This window comes from Temnothorax americanus, unplaced genomic scaffold (assembly GCF_048541705.1).
Source record: "Temnothorax americanus isolate GAGA-0224 unplaced genomic scaffold, ASM4854170v1 Scaffold5, whole genome shotgun sequence".
Classification (NCBI taxonomy): domain Eukaryota; kingdom Metazoa; phylum Arthropoda; class Insecta; order Hymenoptera; family Formicidae; genus Temnothorax; species Temnothorax americanus.
This window is the reverse complement of record NW_027509657.1, coordinates 8,229,605-8,246,642: the sequence shown is the minus strand read 5'-3', so window position 1 is coordinate 8,246,642 and position 17,038 is coordinate 8,229,605. Positions and strand designations below refer to the sequence as shown.

Sequence of the window (17,038 nt, the reverse complement as noted above, 5' to 3'; positions counted from 1 at the left end):
GAAAAATAATTACTTTATGTGTGTGTTATTGCTTTTCAGTCGTCTTTTATTATGTATAAAATAATTATATATAATTTTAGAAAGAGAGAGAGAGAGAGAGAGAGAGAGAACGAGAGAGATTAATAATAATAGTAATTTGAATTTAATCGAAAAAGTAATCAATAGATTATATATCTTAAAATTATTTATTATAATATAATACCGACTATATACAGGGTGTCCCGAAACTCGCGGACGAGTACAGACGGCGATTCTTTATACTAAAAGAACGAACCCTTTTCTTTAACAAACGTACGCGTCTGACAAGTAGTTTTTGTAGCAGAGTAGATTAAAGCAGAGAGAAAGATGAGAGAGTGGTCATGATGCCCGCGTTTTGGGGGGGGGGGGTACCCGCGAATGCCGTCGCGTCGGTATGTGCACGTTTTTGTGGTTCTCTTCCGTGCTATGTCCACTACTCTATTTAGTGGTACGGTCAACGATTTTGGGGTTCTCTTTCATGTTATGATCACGATTTTTTGGTTCTCTTCCATTAGATTCACGATTTTTTGTTTTATTTTTAAAGAGAATCAAAAAACGTGCACATACCGATAGGATTCGGGTACAGCCAAAACGCGGGCATGATCACTCTTATCTTTCTCTCTGGTTAAAGTTAACGATCGAATGTCGAATGAACGCTCGCTGCTCGCTTGAACCTATAGGTTAGGCCCATTGCAGTTTCACAAATGTTGGCTAACTTTTATGAAAATGCCCGGTGTCCACGATGCAAGAACTTGGTCCAAGTTTTGGTTTAAGCCAATGAAACTGCTGCTTTTCTATAAGAGCTGCAAGTTGATTGGCTTAAACCAAAACTTGGACCAAGTTCTTGCAACGTGGACCACCGCACCGGGCATGACACTACCGACCTCTGTCGGGTTGCTTAGCTGCGAGTCCGTATTTTATTTATTATAAATTTTTTAAGCGCCAAAATGGAAAATCCGGCTCTGTACCAGCTTGCGGCTGATCTTACTGATTGAAACGAGCATAAGTTTAATGAGATTCGTTATTTAATTTGGCTAAAATTTGGGATAACCTTTTTTAAGCAGGCGCGTCAATCGCGTCATTTCCAATGGATTAATCAACCAACGATTAAATTAATCGGAGCTTGGTAAAAGTGATCCTAAATTCCTCTAAATTCGTCCATATCTTTTTACATGTAAGTTCGGCTTGCTGCTCGTTAAACGTGGCGGCGACCGGCGACCACGGCGGCGACGACGTAGCGAATAGCGAGCGAGTAGCGAGCGCGGAGTAGCGAGTAGCGAGTTGCGTGATTCCAGTCTACGTTGTATGTACATACATCGAGCACGAACGTCACAATTCACATATGTAAATGGCGAGGAATATATATGACGTATCGACAATATAAAGAAAAAATTATTTGCGGTGAGTGCTTTGTCAAGTCGATCCGTTAACACAAAAAAACGCAGATCGCGTTGTTAACGAATGAAATATACATAAACGATCTGTATCTGTTTTGCGCGTTGATAAACGACATTTGTGCAAGAGGATGGCAAGTTGACCTATCGCGAAGAATGGAATGCCTTGTACAACGGTACGTTCCGACGATAGGCAGGCGTACATACGTAACGTATGTGCCTGCGCGTGTGTTGACGATTGGTGTGTAAATGCGCCTGATGCGTGTGCGGTGAATATTATAAATCTGTCGAGATATATAATCATCACTTTTATCGTGCTGGAATTTCTTTGTCTTGATTACTCTTAATCCCTAAAAACGCGAGTAAAAACCAACACGTCGCGAGAGAGTCACATATTGACGGTTACACGGTTAGGTTTCCTCGATGATATCTCACTTTGGGCGGTCGAGCCACAATATACCTATATATGTATTTAGACCCGCGTAGTCGCATTTTTATTCCGTCCAACTCGTCGTACGGACGTTCGGTTTGCTGCTGCATATTTGACTCTCCGCGTGTAACGTGTAACATCTCGGTCAAGTGCGGAACCAACCTGCCAAAGACTCGTCGTGTCCTATGATGAGAAACATTACAGTTTGCTACACCGTACTGCGTTTCAATTATATTTATACATCGTTGTTATACAGGATAGATGTTTGTCACAATGACGCTATGCTTGTGACTCTCTCGCCTCTTTTTTACTTTTTTTATTTTTTTTATTTTTTTACTTAATCACAAGTAACACTAGCGATTAATGCACGTTGCATAGTTCAATGATGTTTTTCTATCTAACTTTCAGGGTATTGAAATAAAATTGATCCATTCGGTGCTATTCAAGGCGATAAGGTAAGTGATGGAACGAACACAAGTTGTTGGATTACGTTACATTTTCTAATAGAGATGAAATCGTTTGTCGTATCACGGTACAGCGATTTATGATAATATAAATATCTCTTTTTTTTTTTTTAACTTTGATTTTATTTCGTCGATCATCTTTGGCTTTGTATTTTCGACGTTTGTTTATTATATTCAAAGAGTCACTGTATGGTAGTTTGTCGAAAGTAGTTGACAGAGTAACTCCGTCGTGTATATAGAAACACACTCGTCGTCGCTCCGTCAGGTCTTTAGACAACGTTCTGTCGCTTTACTGTTGATTTACTGATGGTTCGCACAAATATTTACAATATATTTCTCTTTAAAAGAAAAACACTGCTGCGTTATGGTATACTTGTACTGCAAGTATACGTAAGCGTACGTAAGATGTAAAATGATGTATCTTTTTCTTTTTGAGATGGCAGATGTTGATCCCGAGACTTTGCTAGAATGGCTCAGTATGGGGCAAGGAGACGAAAGAGACATGCAGTTAATTGCATTAGAACAATTGTGCATGCTGTTACTCATGTCCGACAATGTGGATCGTTGTTTCGAATGGTAAATCAACTGCACTGTAATTTATATGGCACGTTGTATGCATGTACGGTTGTGTAAACATTTTGCGTTGCGTTCTCAGCTGTCCACCGCGCACGTTTCTCCCAGCGCTTTGCAGAATCTTTCTGGATGAATTGGTGCCAGATAGCGTGCTCGAAGTGACCGCTCGAGCTATCACGTATTACTTGGACGTCTCCGCGGAATGTACACGCAGAGTGGTCGCCATGGAAGGTGCCGTAAAGGCTATCTGTAGTCGCCTCTCTGGCGCTGGGCTCGGCTCTAGAGTCAGTCGGGACTTGGCGGAACAGTGTATAAAGGTACGATGCACATTGAGTCATTGATTTGAATATCAAAATTACGTCAACAACCTGTAAAATGTCGAAATGTTACGTTGAGTAGGAGGTAAATTATTGATGATGGAATCTCACTCTTTTTTGCAAATGCTTTAAATCAGGTATTGGAACTTGTATGCGCGAGGGAGGCGGGTGCCGTGTTCGAAGCTGGTGGTCTACCTTGCGCGTTGTGTTTTATCCGAGAACACGGAGCGCGTGTACATCGAGACACGTTGCACTCGGCGATGGCAGTCGTTACTCGATTATGCGGCAAGGTTGAACCTCAGGATAAGGCTTTGCCCGATTGCGTCGAGGCTCTCTCGGTCTTACTCAGACACGAGGATGCGCACGTCGCGGATGGGGCACTTCGTTGTTTCGCATCACTGGCAGACAGATTTTCCAGAAGGGGGACGGATCCTGCGCCATTAGCATCAAATGGATTAGTTTCTGAACTTTTATATCGGTACGCCTGTCGTATAATCTGTTGCCGGCACACGCGCGCGCACACACACACACATATTGCCGTATCGCGTTTTATTGATTTTTCTTTCTTCTTTTTTCTTTTTAATCCAAATCGAATCATTTTGTAGATTGTCAAATGCAGCAGGCCCTGGCACGTCCGCTACGGCGACTTGCAGCAATCCAAAGACACCTCCGCCATCCAGTACCGTGACTACGGTTCCAACTCCGGAACCAAAGTCCTGTGCTTCTGTTTCAACTATAATTAGCCTTTTATCGACCCTTTGTAGAGGCTCGCCGTCCATCACGCATGATCTTCTACGTTCGGAATTGCCAGATGCGATCGAAAAGGCACTAAAGGGAGACGAGCGATGTGCTCTTGACTCCATGAGGCTGATTGATCTTTTATTAGTCTTATTGTTTGAGGGAAGATCAGCATTGGGCCGCGGTACGACCGGTGGTGGCCCGTCCGGTCCCTTGCTACCAAGACTGAGACGTTTAGATAGCGCTGGAGAAAAGTCGCACAGACAATTGATCGATTGCATACGTTCGAAGGATACGGACGCGTTGATAGAGGCGATCGATACAGGAGGAATCGAAGTTAACTTTATGGACGACGTCGGGCAAACTTTGCTCAATTGGGCCTCGGCATTCGGTACGCAAGAGATGGTCGAGTTCTTATGCGATAGAGGAGCGGACGTTAATAAAGGTCAACGATCGTCCAGCTTACATTACGCGGCTTGTTTCGGAAGACCGGCTATCGCCAAAGTTCTCCTTAGGCATGGTGCCAATCCTGATTTGAGGGACGAGGATGGTAAAACACCTTTGGATAAAGCTAGAGAGCGCGTCGACGAAGGTCACAGAGAAGTTGCAGCCATTTTACAGTCGCCTGGGGAATGGATGTTACCGCCGAGCCAAGAACATAGAAAACTTGAGACGGAAGTGGAAGACGTCACGGAACCTAAGGGTGATCCTGAAATGGCGCCTGTTTACCTGAAAAGATTGTTGCCGGTGTTTTGTGCAACTTTTCAGTCGACTATGTTACCAAGTGTTAGAAAAGCGAGTTTAAGTTTGATTAGAAAAATGGTGCATTACATCCAGCCAGAATTGCTCATAGAAACTTGTGGATCTGATAGAACCGGGGGATGTGGAGCTATGCTCGTAGAAGTAATTGCCAATGTTTTAGACAACGAGGTAAGCATAATAGTAGTTGACTTTTTTTCTATAATTGAATGTTGACTTTTTTTCTATCAACTACAACTATTGGATACGGTGTTTCGTGTTTATGTGTGACGTATGGACGAAAGAGCACTATGCGTGAGAGAGAGAGAGAGAGAGAGAGAGAGAGAGAGAGAGAGAGAGAGAGAGACCCCTACATCCGAATGACTTGTATATTTTGAAAGAAAAGGATTCCTTTCCGTATGTATTTATCGATTAGGGGAGAAATCTTTTCCTTCCTTTTTATGTGAGAGATTCCGCGAAAATGACGCGTATCAGACGAAGCTATGTAAGCGTTATGGTAAGCGTTTACGTAATAGAATTCTCCTCTTATCGAGAAATAACGACGATTATCGAGCTGTCAAAAATCCGATTTCAAAGACAAAACGGAGATCCCAAAACATGCATGCAGGCAGAGAGACAGTCACGTCAAGTGATATTCAAGTGCGGTGCGATATCAGTGATTTAGTAGAGACTGTTCACAGGAATATGAGATAAAGGCGCCCGTGTCATCACCTGCTTTTAAGATGTATGGCCCAAAATTATCCGGCCTTACGACTCACAAGTCTTTGAGTTTTCGCAACTACATTCTCGACACGACGACGGTAACGTCTATCGCATCGTTCTATCGCCCGCTACTTGCGAATCCTTTTTTTGTCGTTTTTCACGCTGTTCCTAGTACCGCAAGTTTCCAACTTGAAAATTTTTCAATTAATAATTACGTCGAGACGTACTTTATATACGTAAAACATTAACATAATAAAATGCCGTCGTTGTAATTTACTTGAAGCGTGAAATTTAACTCACTAAAATTAAACTTACTTACGCATGTCTTGTGTATCTCCCACTTGATGTTACATTTGATCGTACTCGAGTCATAATTACTGGAATCACAGATATCTTGCGTCGTTATGCGGTTATTCTCTTAATAAATGGACGACACGTGGTCCCCGAAGGTAACCATAAAGTAAAGTAATAATAACTTTGGTCTGTCGTGTAACACCGTTGATACACATTTGCGGCGTAGATCATTTATCTCGTAAAGAAAAAGAAAATAAAAATAGTGAACTTTATTATTAATATTATTATTATTATTATTGATGCAAGAAAGCGAGATTTATAAGATAATGATCGAGAAGGTGAAGGGGTAGATAAAGAGATGACACATACCTTGAAAGTTTTGTCAAAGAATCAGGGACTTGACAAGTAGATGAGACGTCGCGGGTCTACTTTTGTCCACTGCCTGTTTGCCGTTGATGGGATCTAAAAATGTTTACGTTTGTTTCAACGGCGAAGAAAGAACGATGTACCAACAACCGTCTACTACATCTATTACAGTTTTATAATTTTGCTAAGTAAAAAAACTGCAGTTTTTTCTTTTATATGTATATAGAGTGAATTTTAGACGACACACAACGTTTGTCCTTGCTTTACGTTTCGGAAAGAAAATAATATTCATCTTTATTACGTTGTCTCTGTTGTTTTGCGTTTTACATACATCAACTATTTAACAACGTGGTGTGTTTTAATTTCAACAGGAAGATGAGGACGGTCATTTGGTCGTTCTGCAAATGATACAGGATCTGATGATTAAAGGCAAAGATGAATTCTTGGAACATTTCGCACGTTTAGGAGTATTTTCAAAAGTTGCCGCTTTAGCCGGACCGCAAGAAACTACACCCGAACCAGAAGCGGACGCGAATCAATCTGGAGAAGAACAAAGAATGGAAGATGCGAAAGAATTATTAATAGGAAGAGCATATCACTGGAGAGATTGGTGCATATGTCGAGGACGTGATTGTCTTTACATCTGGTCCGATGCGGCAGCTCTAGAACTATCGAATGGAAGTAACGGGTGGTTTAGATTTATCCTTGACGGCAAACTGGCAACTATGTACTCTAGCGGAAGTCCGGAAGGTGGAACGGACACATCGGGTGAGCATACACAGACACCCGTCGGCGCGCGCACGAAACCGACGCACGCACACATGCATGCATGCACGCTTGATCCTATATTTGCAAAAATCATATTAATCTCGCATCATTATTCACATTCTCCATCCCGCTGTTACCGTTTTCTTTATCAGAGAGAGAAAGAACCGCTTTTTATCCCTTTTCGTCATTAATGATAAACCGATGAATATAATATACATATAGATATGATATATTTTTTTTCTTCAACGCCACTTTACGTTGCACTTTATTTTCCATTTGTGATTAACTTTCGCGAGGGGAACTATGTAAAGAATAACTGGTTTTACTAACTGCCTACAGGAAAGGGGAGGAACACAGAGTCGCTTACCACTGAAGGTAGGTCACATACGTGTTTTAACTCATGTATAATAAACTCGTTCCTTATATCATATTTTACCTTATGCATTTTAGTACGTTCTACGGTAGTGATGGGATTAGGTATTCTACCAGCAAGATTAAACTCTGTTGGCGTAGTTTCGAACTCTCTATGATTACTTGAAAAAAAAATTAATTACTCGAGTATTATTCGAGCCTGGTCGAAATACTTGTTCAAAAATTTACCGTATGAAATATAATGTGGCGGTGTATACACATATACGCACAATCATCTCTTTCATTATTGTCGACACTTGAATATTGTATCAACATGATATATTCGACGACCACTTGTAAAAGATTCGCTTCTTCACGATGTCAACTATACTTGCAACAGGTTCAAGTACCGTTCGAATTTTGCAGACGCTCACTTTGCACAAATACAGTGTATGAAATATTATTTTTCACGACGATTACTCGAATCCAAGAAAATCCGAGCTCAATTATTGGATCTGACTCGGATTATCAAGTAGATCCACATCGTGGACTTGATCCCATCTCTATTCTACGTGCGCGCGATATAAAAATGTACATCACAACTTTTCTCTCTTTCTTTCAACTTTCAACTTGACTCTTGTAACGTGTACGACGTGGCCGTCACTTTCATACTTGATTTGACCGTGTTCAAGCGAGACGACCTCATCACCTAACGCGATGTATCCATAATATCCTTGTAGAAAATCGTGGCGAATTTCTGGAGAAACTGCAGAGAGCACGTAGTCAGTTAAAAGTGAATTTTACAAGTCAGCCCGTGCTCTCTCGGCCTGGTACTACACGCCTGGTCGTAGGAAATTGGGCATTATCCAGTAGAAAGGAGAGCGAATTGTGTATACATAATAGCGATGGTCAACAACAGGCAACCATTCTGAGGGAAGACTTGCCAGGTTTTATCTTCGAATCGAACAGAGGTACCAAGCATTCCTTCACAGCGGAAACGAGCTTAGGTACGCGAGAGGAGGTATCTCCGTATTCGTTATCTCAGCGTAGCCATTATATTAATGTTGGACACACCTTAAATCTTGTTTCTTATGGTTTATACGTTTCGTACGTTATCGTTAGGTCCAGAATTTGCAGCAGGTTGGACTGGCAAAAGGGGGAAGAGATTGAGATCGAAGATCGAAGCGATTAAGCAGAAGGTTAAGATACAAGCGCAGGAGATATATGAGCGTTACTTTAAAGCGGCTCAAGCTCAACCACGCGGTGTAGTCGCTAAGCTCGGTGCCATTGTCACGCAGATAGAGAAAGCGTCTTTGAAGCAACAATCTGGAAGTCGCGAATGGCGCACGATATTGCAAACTGCGTTAGAACAACTCAAAGTATTGCTGAATGAGGAGGGTCGAGTGTCCGCGTATGAGCTGCACTCTAGTGGTCTCGTACAGGCGTTGCTCGCCTTACTGGCTGCCCCTCCTGCTGGACCCTCGCCCCCGACCGTAAGAACGACCAAGCTTAGGATGCAAAGGATAACTGCGTTCAAGAGCTGCTTCCAAACGAAAGACACGATCAAGGAGCCCAACTCGGCGAAAATTTTAGTCCACAAGTTGGTTTCGGTGCTGGAATCGATAGAAAAATTACCCGTATATCTGTACGATACACCCGGATCGGGCTATGGTTTACAGGTAGGCCAACGTGCGTGCGCGGCACGTCGATAATATCAACTTGTTTCTTTCGCGCGTGTTTCTCACATGCCCTATTTCGTCATGTTTCGCAGATTTTGACTAGGAGATTACGCTTTCGATTGGAGAAAGCTTCTAGCGAGAGCGCGTTGATAGACCGATCCGGTCGTAGCTTGAAAATGGAGCCGTTAAGCACGATACAACAATTGGAGAATCATTTGTTAAAAATGGTGGCTAAGCAATGGCACGATCACGACAGGTCTACGTTCGCTTTTGTGAAAAGATTGAAGGAAGATGGTAGAATAACGTTCAAGTATCAGCACGATTTTGACGAGAATGGTTTGCTATATTGGATCGGAACGAATGCTAAAACTTGTTCCGAATGGGTGAACCCCGGTCAATATGGTTTGGTCGTCGTCACGTCGAGCGATGGGAGAAACCTGCCGTACGGCCACCTCGAGGATATACTCAGCCGTGACCCGTCGGCGTTAAATTGTCACACCAACGACGACAAGCGGGCGTGGTTCTCGATAGATCTTGGCGTTTGGATCATTCCAAGCGCTTATACCTTGAGACACGCGAGAGGATACGGTAGGAGCGCATTGAGAAACTGGATGTTTCAAGCGTCGAAGGATGGCATTACCTGGACAACGTTGTACGCCCATGTAGACGATTGTTCTTTAAACGAGCCAGGTAGTACGTCTACCTGGACGTTGGAGCCACCGAGTGAGGAGACACAAGGCTGGCGACATTTACGTCTACAGCAAATTGGAAAGAATGCATCTGGACAGACGCATTATCTGTCTGTGTCTGGTTTTGAGGTTTACGGCGAAGTTACTGGAGTATGCGAAGATTTGGGTCGTGCAGCCAAGGAAGCCGAAGCCGGTGTACGGAAGCAGAGACGATTTATTAAGACGCAAGTTCTTAAACACTTGGTTGCGGGAGTTCGAGTGGCTAGAGGTCTAGATTGGAAGTGGAGGGATCAGGATGGCGTACCACCAGGTATAGTATACGATACGATACATATGATACGATAATAAAAGTGTAAGTGCCGCCAATGTAACACACACGAGTTCTGGACACCTGTGTTGATATAGGCGAAGGTACAGTTACGGGAGAATTACATAACGGATGGATAGACGTAACGTGGGATCACGGTGGATCGAATTCGTACAGAATGGGTGCAGAGGGAAAATACGATCTCAGGCTGGTTGGCGCTGGTCTCGATACGGATAACATGGCAAAATGTAAGAGCGGTGGAGGAGTTTTAACGGGTCGAAAATCCAACAGCACTCCTAGTTTACCCGATTGCACTGATACCGCTATGCGTGGTTCGGTAGCTTCTACGGATCAAGCTGCAAGTGCGGATAATCTAGCGGCAAAGGTACAATTTCGCCATCCGTCGCGCTAAATTTGCTAAATTTATCTGACGTGCTTCTTGACTAATTCTCTAATTGCGGCAAGCAGCAAGCTGCCGAATCGATAGCCGAGAGTGTGTTATCGGTAGCCCGTGCGGAAGCAGTGGTTGCCGTGACTGGGGAAAGCGGAGCAAACTCGACGAGTGAACTTTCAGTTGTGTTGCATCCCAGACCGGATACGACTGTTACCAGCGATCTAGCTACTATCGTCGAGAGCCTTACCCTCAATACGGATTGCCCGGTGAACAGCACTAGTAACCGAGCGTCCAGTTCGAAACCACTTTTCGCTACTGTGCGAGGAAACAAGGTGACGTGTGAGATTATTGTTGTTGTTGTTGTTGTTGTTGTTATTGTTGTTTGCAAACACGATCCTTCACTTATAGTTGGTTTAGATATCGTAATTTATATACTGACAAATCGATATGCGCGATACATACAGGCTAGTGGAGGCTTACTGAGTTTGGAAACCGCTGAGGTTCTGGACCGTATGAGAGAGGGTGCTGACAGATTACGCAACAATACCAACAGTTTTCTGAGTGGTGAGCTACTTGGTTTAGTTCCCGTTAGAATCAGCGTTTCTGGCGAGTCAGAGGAAAACTCGTTAAGGATTAAATCTGTACCAAGACATCATCCTACTGGAATCGCGGACGGTATGTGTATCGATGATAACTCACTTTGCGATATACCTTTCAATATACTACTGATTTTACCACTGTAATGCTTACATTTAAATCAGACATCTATCAGATCGAGAGATCCGTTCGTAACACACTGTACACCTTTAAATTAAACACCTCTCATGTTCGTATATACGGTAGATACAGAACCGCACTTGTTAATCTGTGACCGAACATTGATTTCCTTTCCTCGTGCTCGTGCTGATAGCGTATGTAAAAATTCCGTACATTTCCTTCGACGTAGTTGCTAAAGACTGTACTCGAGAGAAAGAAGCTAGCTCGTCTACGCAAAATGCAACGGGCGGTTGTCCTGTTGTGGTTACCAATCCCATGTCGGTATCTGTGCCTAATCTCGCTTGTTCCGATGCTAACAATACCTTGGAATCAACAGCTGCTACTGGTTTATTGGAAACTTTTGCTGCAATGGCGCGAAGACGAACATTAGGTTAGTTTTAAATTAAATAATTTAATCGCGACGAGACTTAGACCTTTGTTGTTACTAAAAAAATACATTTTATTATTATCATTATTATTATTATTATTATTATTATTATTACTCGTACTATTGTTACTATTGTTGTTGTTACTGTTGTCAAGATACATCTTTGTATCTGCAATTTTTGCGAAGCGCTCTATATGTAAAGCTGTTTGATTACATTTAATTATATTACATGTAGAAGGATGATAAAATTTTTGCAGGCCTTTTTTTGCAGCATTACATTTCTTTCGTAGCAACGAAACATCTCTTAAAAAGATTAAAAAAAAAGGTCAAAAACATTTTTCAGGACCTGCGGGTGGACAGCATCTCGCTTCAAATTCTAATACGAGTTGTAATCCAATTCGAGGACCGAATTCTGTATCTAGTCTCGTACGATTGGCACTCAGTCCCAATTTTCCTGGTGGTTTACTTAGTACGGCGCAAAGTTATCCAAGTTTGACGAGTAGCGGACAAGTAGCCGGTAGTGGCGTTACTACGACAACTGGACCAGGTTTAGGACAAGCGCTTACTATGTCTCTGACTAGTACAAGTAGCGATAGCGAGCAGGTAAAATTACTATTTAAAGATAAACTTGATTTTGAGTACGGCCAATATGCTTTATTGAACCTGTACTCTCTCACAGTTATCGGGGACTCGATTCTCTAATTCACTCGCAAGAGAAACGTATGCGCAAATTCTGCTTTTACAGAAAAGTTGCGCAAGTTGATTGAAAAGTCACCATGGCTTTTAGAATTCACGCATCGCCGTTCTCTTGCGACGGTATTCGAGAACCGAGCCTCTCTGTCAGTTTACTTGGATAAAATTGCAAGATTGGTTTCGCCTTAATACAACGCACACACACCCACACACACACACACACACACACATATATATTTATGATTCCAGGTCAGTCTTGAAGATTTTTTGGAATCCTGCGGAGGTGTCGCGACCTCTAGCACCGGTGGAGGTCGTACTACCGGTGGCCCTACGCTTTTGACCGAATTGGAAGATGATGAAGACGGTGTTCTGGAAGAGGAAGAGGATAATGAAGAAAATGACCAAGAAGTAATGACCAACAAGTATTTCATTACGCGAGAATTGTATCAATGATTTGTAAGATGGAGCTGTCTGTAAGCGCTTTGTTTATTTTATCGGGTTACTTCTTCGACTCGATCGGAATAAATCTCCTCTTTGGTGGAGGTTTTGTCAATCACAAAATAAAATGAGCAACATTCGTTATATTACAATTCTTAAGCTATACACGTGATACGTCTTGATATTTTCATTACGGAAAAATCCAAGCAAACGAAATTCGAACCAGATTGATCGAAGAACGCGATGAAACAAAATTGGACAACTTGATTTAGAATCACTGTGTGCGTGTTGGGTATCGAGGTTTATGACAGTTTATGACCTCGGCAACGTTCAAGATCTCGAGTCAACACCATCAGAATAGTGCTCGTTAACGTAAATAATTATGCAACGTGAGACGTAATCATCGTTATATTATATTTCAGGAAGAAGATGAAGAAAATGAGGAAGAAGGTGACGGCTGCGAAGGCGAATACGAAGAAGTAATGGTAAGTCGTAATCTCCTGGCGGCATTCATGGAAGAAGAAGCACCACAGAGTAGCAAGAGACGTGCATGGGACGACGAGTTTGTATTAAAGCGTCAGTTTTCCGCTCTTATTCCTGCTTTCGACCCACGTCCTGGCCGAACAAACATTAATCAGGTAAGTACGGTATAATATAAACTATAAACTAGATACGACAATTTTATGCAAGTTGCATCATTGCGAGATATTTTTACAATAGACAACGGATTTGGAAGTTCCCCCTCCTGGCAGCGAAGCGCAGGTTAATAGTCGTATTGGGTCATTACCTATGCCTAGACTTTCCTTATCGTTGAAAGGACCAGGTTTCCCGGGTATACCGGATGTCGAGATCGCGCTATCAGACTCGCACGCTAGTATTTTTCAAGCGGTCCAGGAACTAATGCAGTTAACCGAATTGGGCAGCCGTCAGGAGAAATTGAAAAGGATATGGGAACCAACCTACACGTAAGACGTTGAATTTTGCTGATTACAATACGTATATCCCTAAAAATTATCCCTACTGTGAGAAAAAGAAAAACAGCAGCGTGTTCGATCGATCCTATCCACATCTCACTTCTTCATTTTTCTATATAGAATAATATATAAAGAAGCCAGGGACGAGGAGTCGTCTGGGAGAGCGACTCCGATCGTAACGTTGTACTCTCGTAATCCGACGCAAAACGCAAACGCGTGCACCGTCGAGGATGTTCTACAACTCTTGAGACACGTATTCGTATCGGGTACTATTCGTGATGAAGGCGCCTCGGCGGAGCAGGACGAATCGAACGATACGACCTACTGGCTTCACCCGGATGATTTCACATCTAAAAAAATAACAAACAAGATCGTACAACAGATTCAGGACCCGTTGGCTCTGGCCGCTGGTGCACTGCCCACGTGGTGCGAGGAGCTCGCGCGAAGCTGTCCGTTTCTCCTACCTTTCGAAACGAGACGACTCTATTTCAGTTGCACCGCTTTTGGTGCTTCGCGATCTATCGTATGGTTACAAACGCAGCGAGATGCGATCCTTGAAAGACAAAGGGCACCGGGTCTAAGTCCACGGCGTGACGATAGCCACGAATTTCGTGTCGGCAGGCTTAAGCACGAAAGAGTCAGCGTGCCGAGGGGAGAGAAGCTGTTGGATTGGGCGGAACAGGTGTTGAAGGTAAAGGAAAAAGATGGGAAAAAAATTGCATGTTATACGTACAACGACGCGCAACAGCGTGAGCACACTTGCGTCACGTTGTCTCTATATTTGATTTTTATATCGTCTTATTTTTTTTTTTTTCCTCGTAGGTGCACGCAAACCGCAAGAGCATACTCGAGGTAGCGTTCGTAGGAGAAGAGGGTACCGGTCTCGGACCTACCTTGGAATTCTTTGCACTAGTCGCTGCGGAATTGCAACGTAAGGACCTGGGCCTCTGGTTATGCGACGACACCGCCGACGACACGGCTACGCGGATCTTAAACGAAGAGCAAACGTGCGTTTCTGGAGAGAAGATTCGGCCTGCGGGATATTACGTAACGCGTGCCAGCGGCTTGTTCCCAGCCCCCGTGCCACAAGATTCGGCAGGCTGCGATCGCGCTGTTCGATATTTCTGGTTCCTAGGAGTCTTTTTGGCAAAAGTTCTCCAGGATAATAGATTAGTAGATTTACCGTTATCCCGTCCATTCTTAAAATTAATGTGCCGTGGTGATATCTCGAACAATGTCAATGAAAAAATCGGTCTTACCGGCGTCACGCAGGAGAGCATGTCATCCAGCATGTCGAGTAGCTTTATATCGGAAGAAGGGGAAAACGATGCTGCATACTCTTCGTTAGAACCTTGTCCATGGTACGCCGGATTATTAGACATAGAGGATCTCGTCGAGGTGGATCCTGTAAGAGGAGAATTTCTAAGAGAGATACAAAATGCGATGGCGAAGCGCGATAGAACTTTTTCCGATGGTCCAAGCTCCGCTGACGAAGAAACGTCATTATACATTACTCATCCATCGGGTACTTCGGTGGCTATCGAAGATTTAGCATTAACCATGACGCATTCACCAAGTTCGAAAGTTTTTCAACACGATCAAGTGGAATTGGTGGAAGGTGGCTCGGATATCGTAGTAACGATAGAAAATGCAAGGGAATACGCGAATCTTACGATCAATTACTGCCTTAACCAGGGAATTTATAGACAACTCGAAGCGTTCAAATCGGGCTTTTCAAAAGTCTTTCCGATGGAAAAGCTCCATGTTTTTAGTCCAGACGAAATGAGAGCGATGCTTTGTGGAGAACAGAATCCACAATGGACGAGAGAAGATTTGCTCACGTACACCGAGCCAAAGCTAGGATACACAAAGGAAAGGTAAGACGTTATTAATAACGGATATATTTTGGTAACAAACTTGTATTTTTATAATAAATTTGATGAGAGCAGAGTCTATGCAAATTTGCGTATATCCGTAGAGATAGATAGACGTAGATTTAATAGACTCGCACACAATAAATAGCATTAACCCTACATTATTTCATTTAATGCAATTTTTTTTTTCAGTCCTGGTTTCCAAAGATTTGTCAACGTGTTGTTATCATTAACTGGTTCTGAAAGGAAAGCGTTCTTACAATTTGCCACTGGTTGTTCGGCTCTACCTCCAGGAGGTTTATGTAATCTACACCCCAGATTAACTGTTGTGCGGAAAGTGGACGCTGGTTCTGGTGGTTATCCTTCTGTTAACACTTGTGTTCATTACTTAAAATTACCGGAATATCCTACTGAGGAAATCCTAAGAGAAAGGCTGTTGGCTGCTACCCGAGAAAGAGGGTTTCATTTGAATTAAATTTATTCTCTTGTCCCAAGATTCGAATTAGTCGTAGATTATGCGGAAAAAATTATACTTAACAGATGTGTGCGTGTGTGTGTGTGTGTGCGTGTGTGTGTGTGTGTGTGTATATATATATATATATATATATATATATATATATATGCATATGCATATGTATGCTGTGTATGTAAAAACGAGTGTGAGAACGGCCTTTATTGTAATTTGATAATTTTATTTTTCTGGTACGACGTAGTATAAATAGACAACAACTTGGTAATTTGAGACTTTGAAACTTTGTCTTTGCAAAAATACGTGTCTATAATGTTATTTATATGTTCCTTTGGTCTTTTGTTTCGCCTCTGCATTTTATTTTATTTTTAAATTTAGAAACTTAAAAAGTGATTCCACGTATTCTTGTTCTTTTTTCAGATACGTATCAAAAAATGTATCTTACCATTTCAGTAAATCAGTACATTTATCATCCGATACTTCAAGCTCTCTTGAAATCACATTGGTTTTCTGTATATTCATCTTTGTAATATTTCGCATATCATATATTGTGTTGATTCATAAATGAGTTCCGCGTTTTCTTTTATCAAGTTTTTCTAAATGACGCACCGCAGTGGGCTACGATTTGTTTTATCATCTCCGCTTTCTCGTTGTGTAATATGGATTTTGTTCCATCAATAACTGTAAAGCATAGTCATAAGAAGCCGGAATGACAGCTTTGATTCGAAATCAGTCAATGATTTATCCTTCAAAGTGATATCTCCCGAACGAAATTTCATACGTCACTTTCGCACTGCTCGATCTGTATTATATGACACTTTCACACGACATACTACAAATTTTTGAGTCGTTACAGCAGCACCGTTTCCTTGTTTGAATTCGTTAAAAACGTCATGTGGTGCGTATGTACTTTCAGATCTTCCATTTTAAGAGTTCACTTTCACGATTTTACAAACTGATGTGTACAATTATAGTAATGTACTGATTTACAACCGAGAGATTTTTTACTATCAAATAAATTAAAAAATTATTAAATACGATTAGTAACTTGGGATCAATTTTTCTCAGAAAATATAAATCGATATTTGCAGCAGAATTTATTTATGAATCAACCTAATATATTAAATGTAGATAGGACAAAAAGTACATATATATGATATATACATATTTATATTTAATGTAATTTCTTGGCGTGAATTAGTA

General features: G+C 42.0%; 1 protein-coding gene across 4 annotated transcripts; it reads left to right on the top strand.

The window, feature by feature from the left end:
* The first annotated feature begins 26 nt into the window (after window positions 1-26).
* On the top strand, window positions 27-16,108 carry Ufd4 (ubiquitin fusion-degradation 4-like). Of its 4 annotated transcripts, none has more exons than XM_077418561.1 (22): window positions 27-1,419; window positions 2,251-2,297; window positions 2,743-2,882; window positions 2,962-3,196; window positions 3,334-3,674; window positions 3,802-4,864; window positions 6,427-6,823; window positions 7,163-7,198; window positions 7,915-8,181; window positions 8,297-8,853; window positions 8,946-9,852; window positions 9,948-10,234; window positions 10,318-10,575; window positions 10,708-10,918; window positions 11,190-11,390; window positions 11,731-11,990; window positions 12,330-12,488; window positions 12,941-13,156; window positions 13,239-13,483; window positions 13,613-14,183; window positions 14,315-15,369; window positions 15,559-16,108. In XM_077418561.1, exons 3-22 carry the CDS (start codon window positions 2,743-2,745, stop codon window positions 15,839-15,841), a joined length of 7,689 nt encoding a protein of 2,562 aa, XP_077274687.1. In that variant the 5' UTR covers window positions 27-1,419; window positions 2,251-2,297; the 3' UTR covers window positions 15,842-16,108. The 4 variants fall into 4 exon arrangements, with proteins under 4 accessions (XP_077274687.1, XP_077274686.1, XP_077274688.1 ...); XM_077418560.1 differs by having other exon boundaries at window positions 27-1,588; XM_077418562.1 differs by lacking the exon at window positions 7,163-7,198 and having other exon boundaries at window positions 27-1,588.
* Window positions 16,109-17,038: the final 930 nt, after the last annotated feature.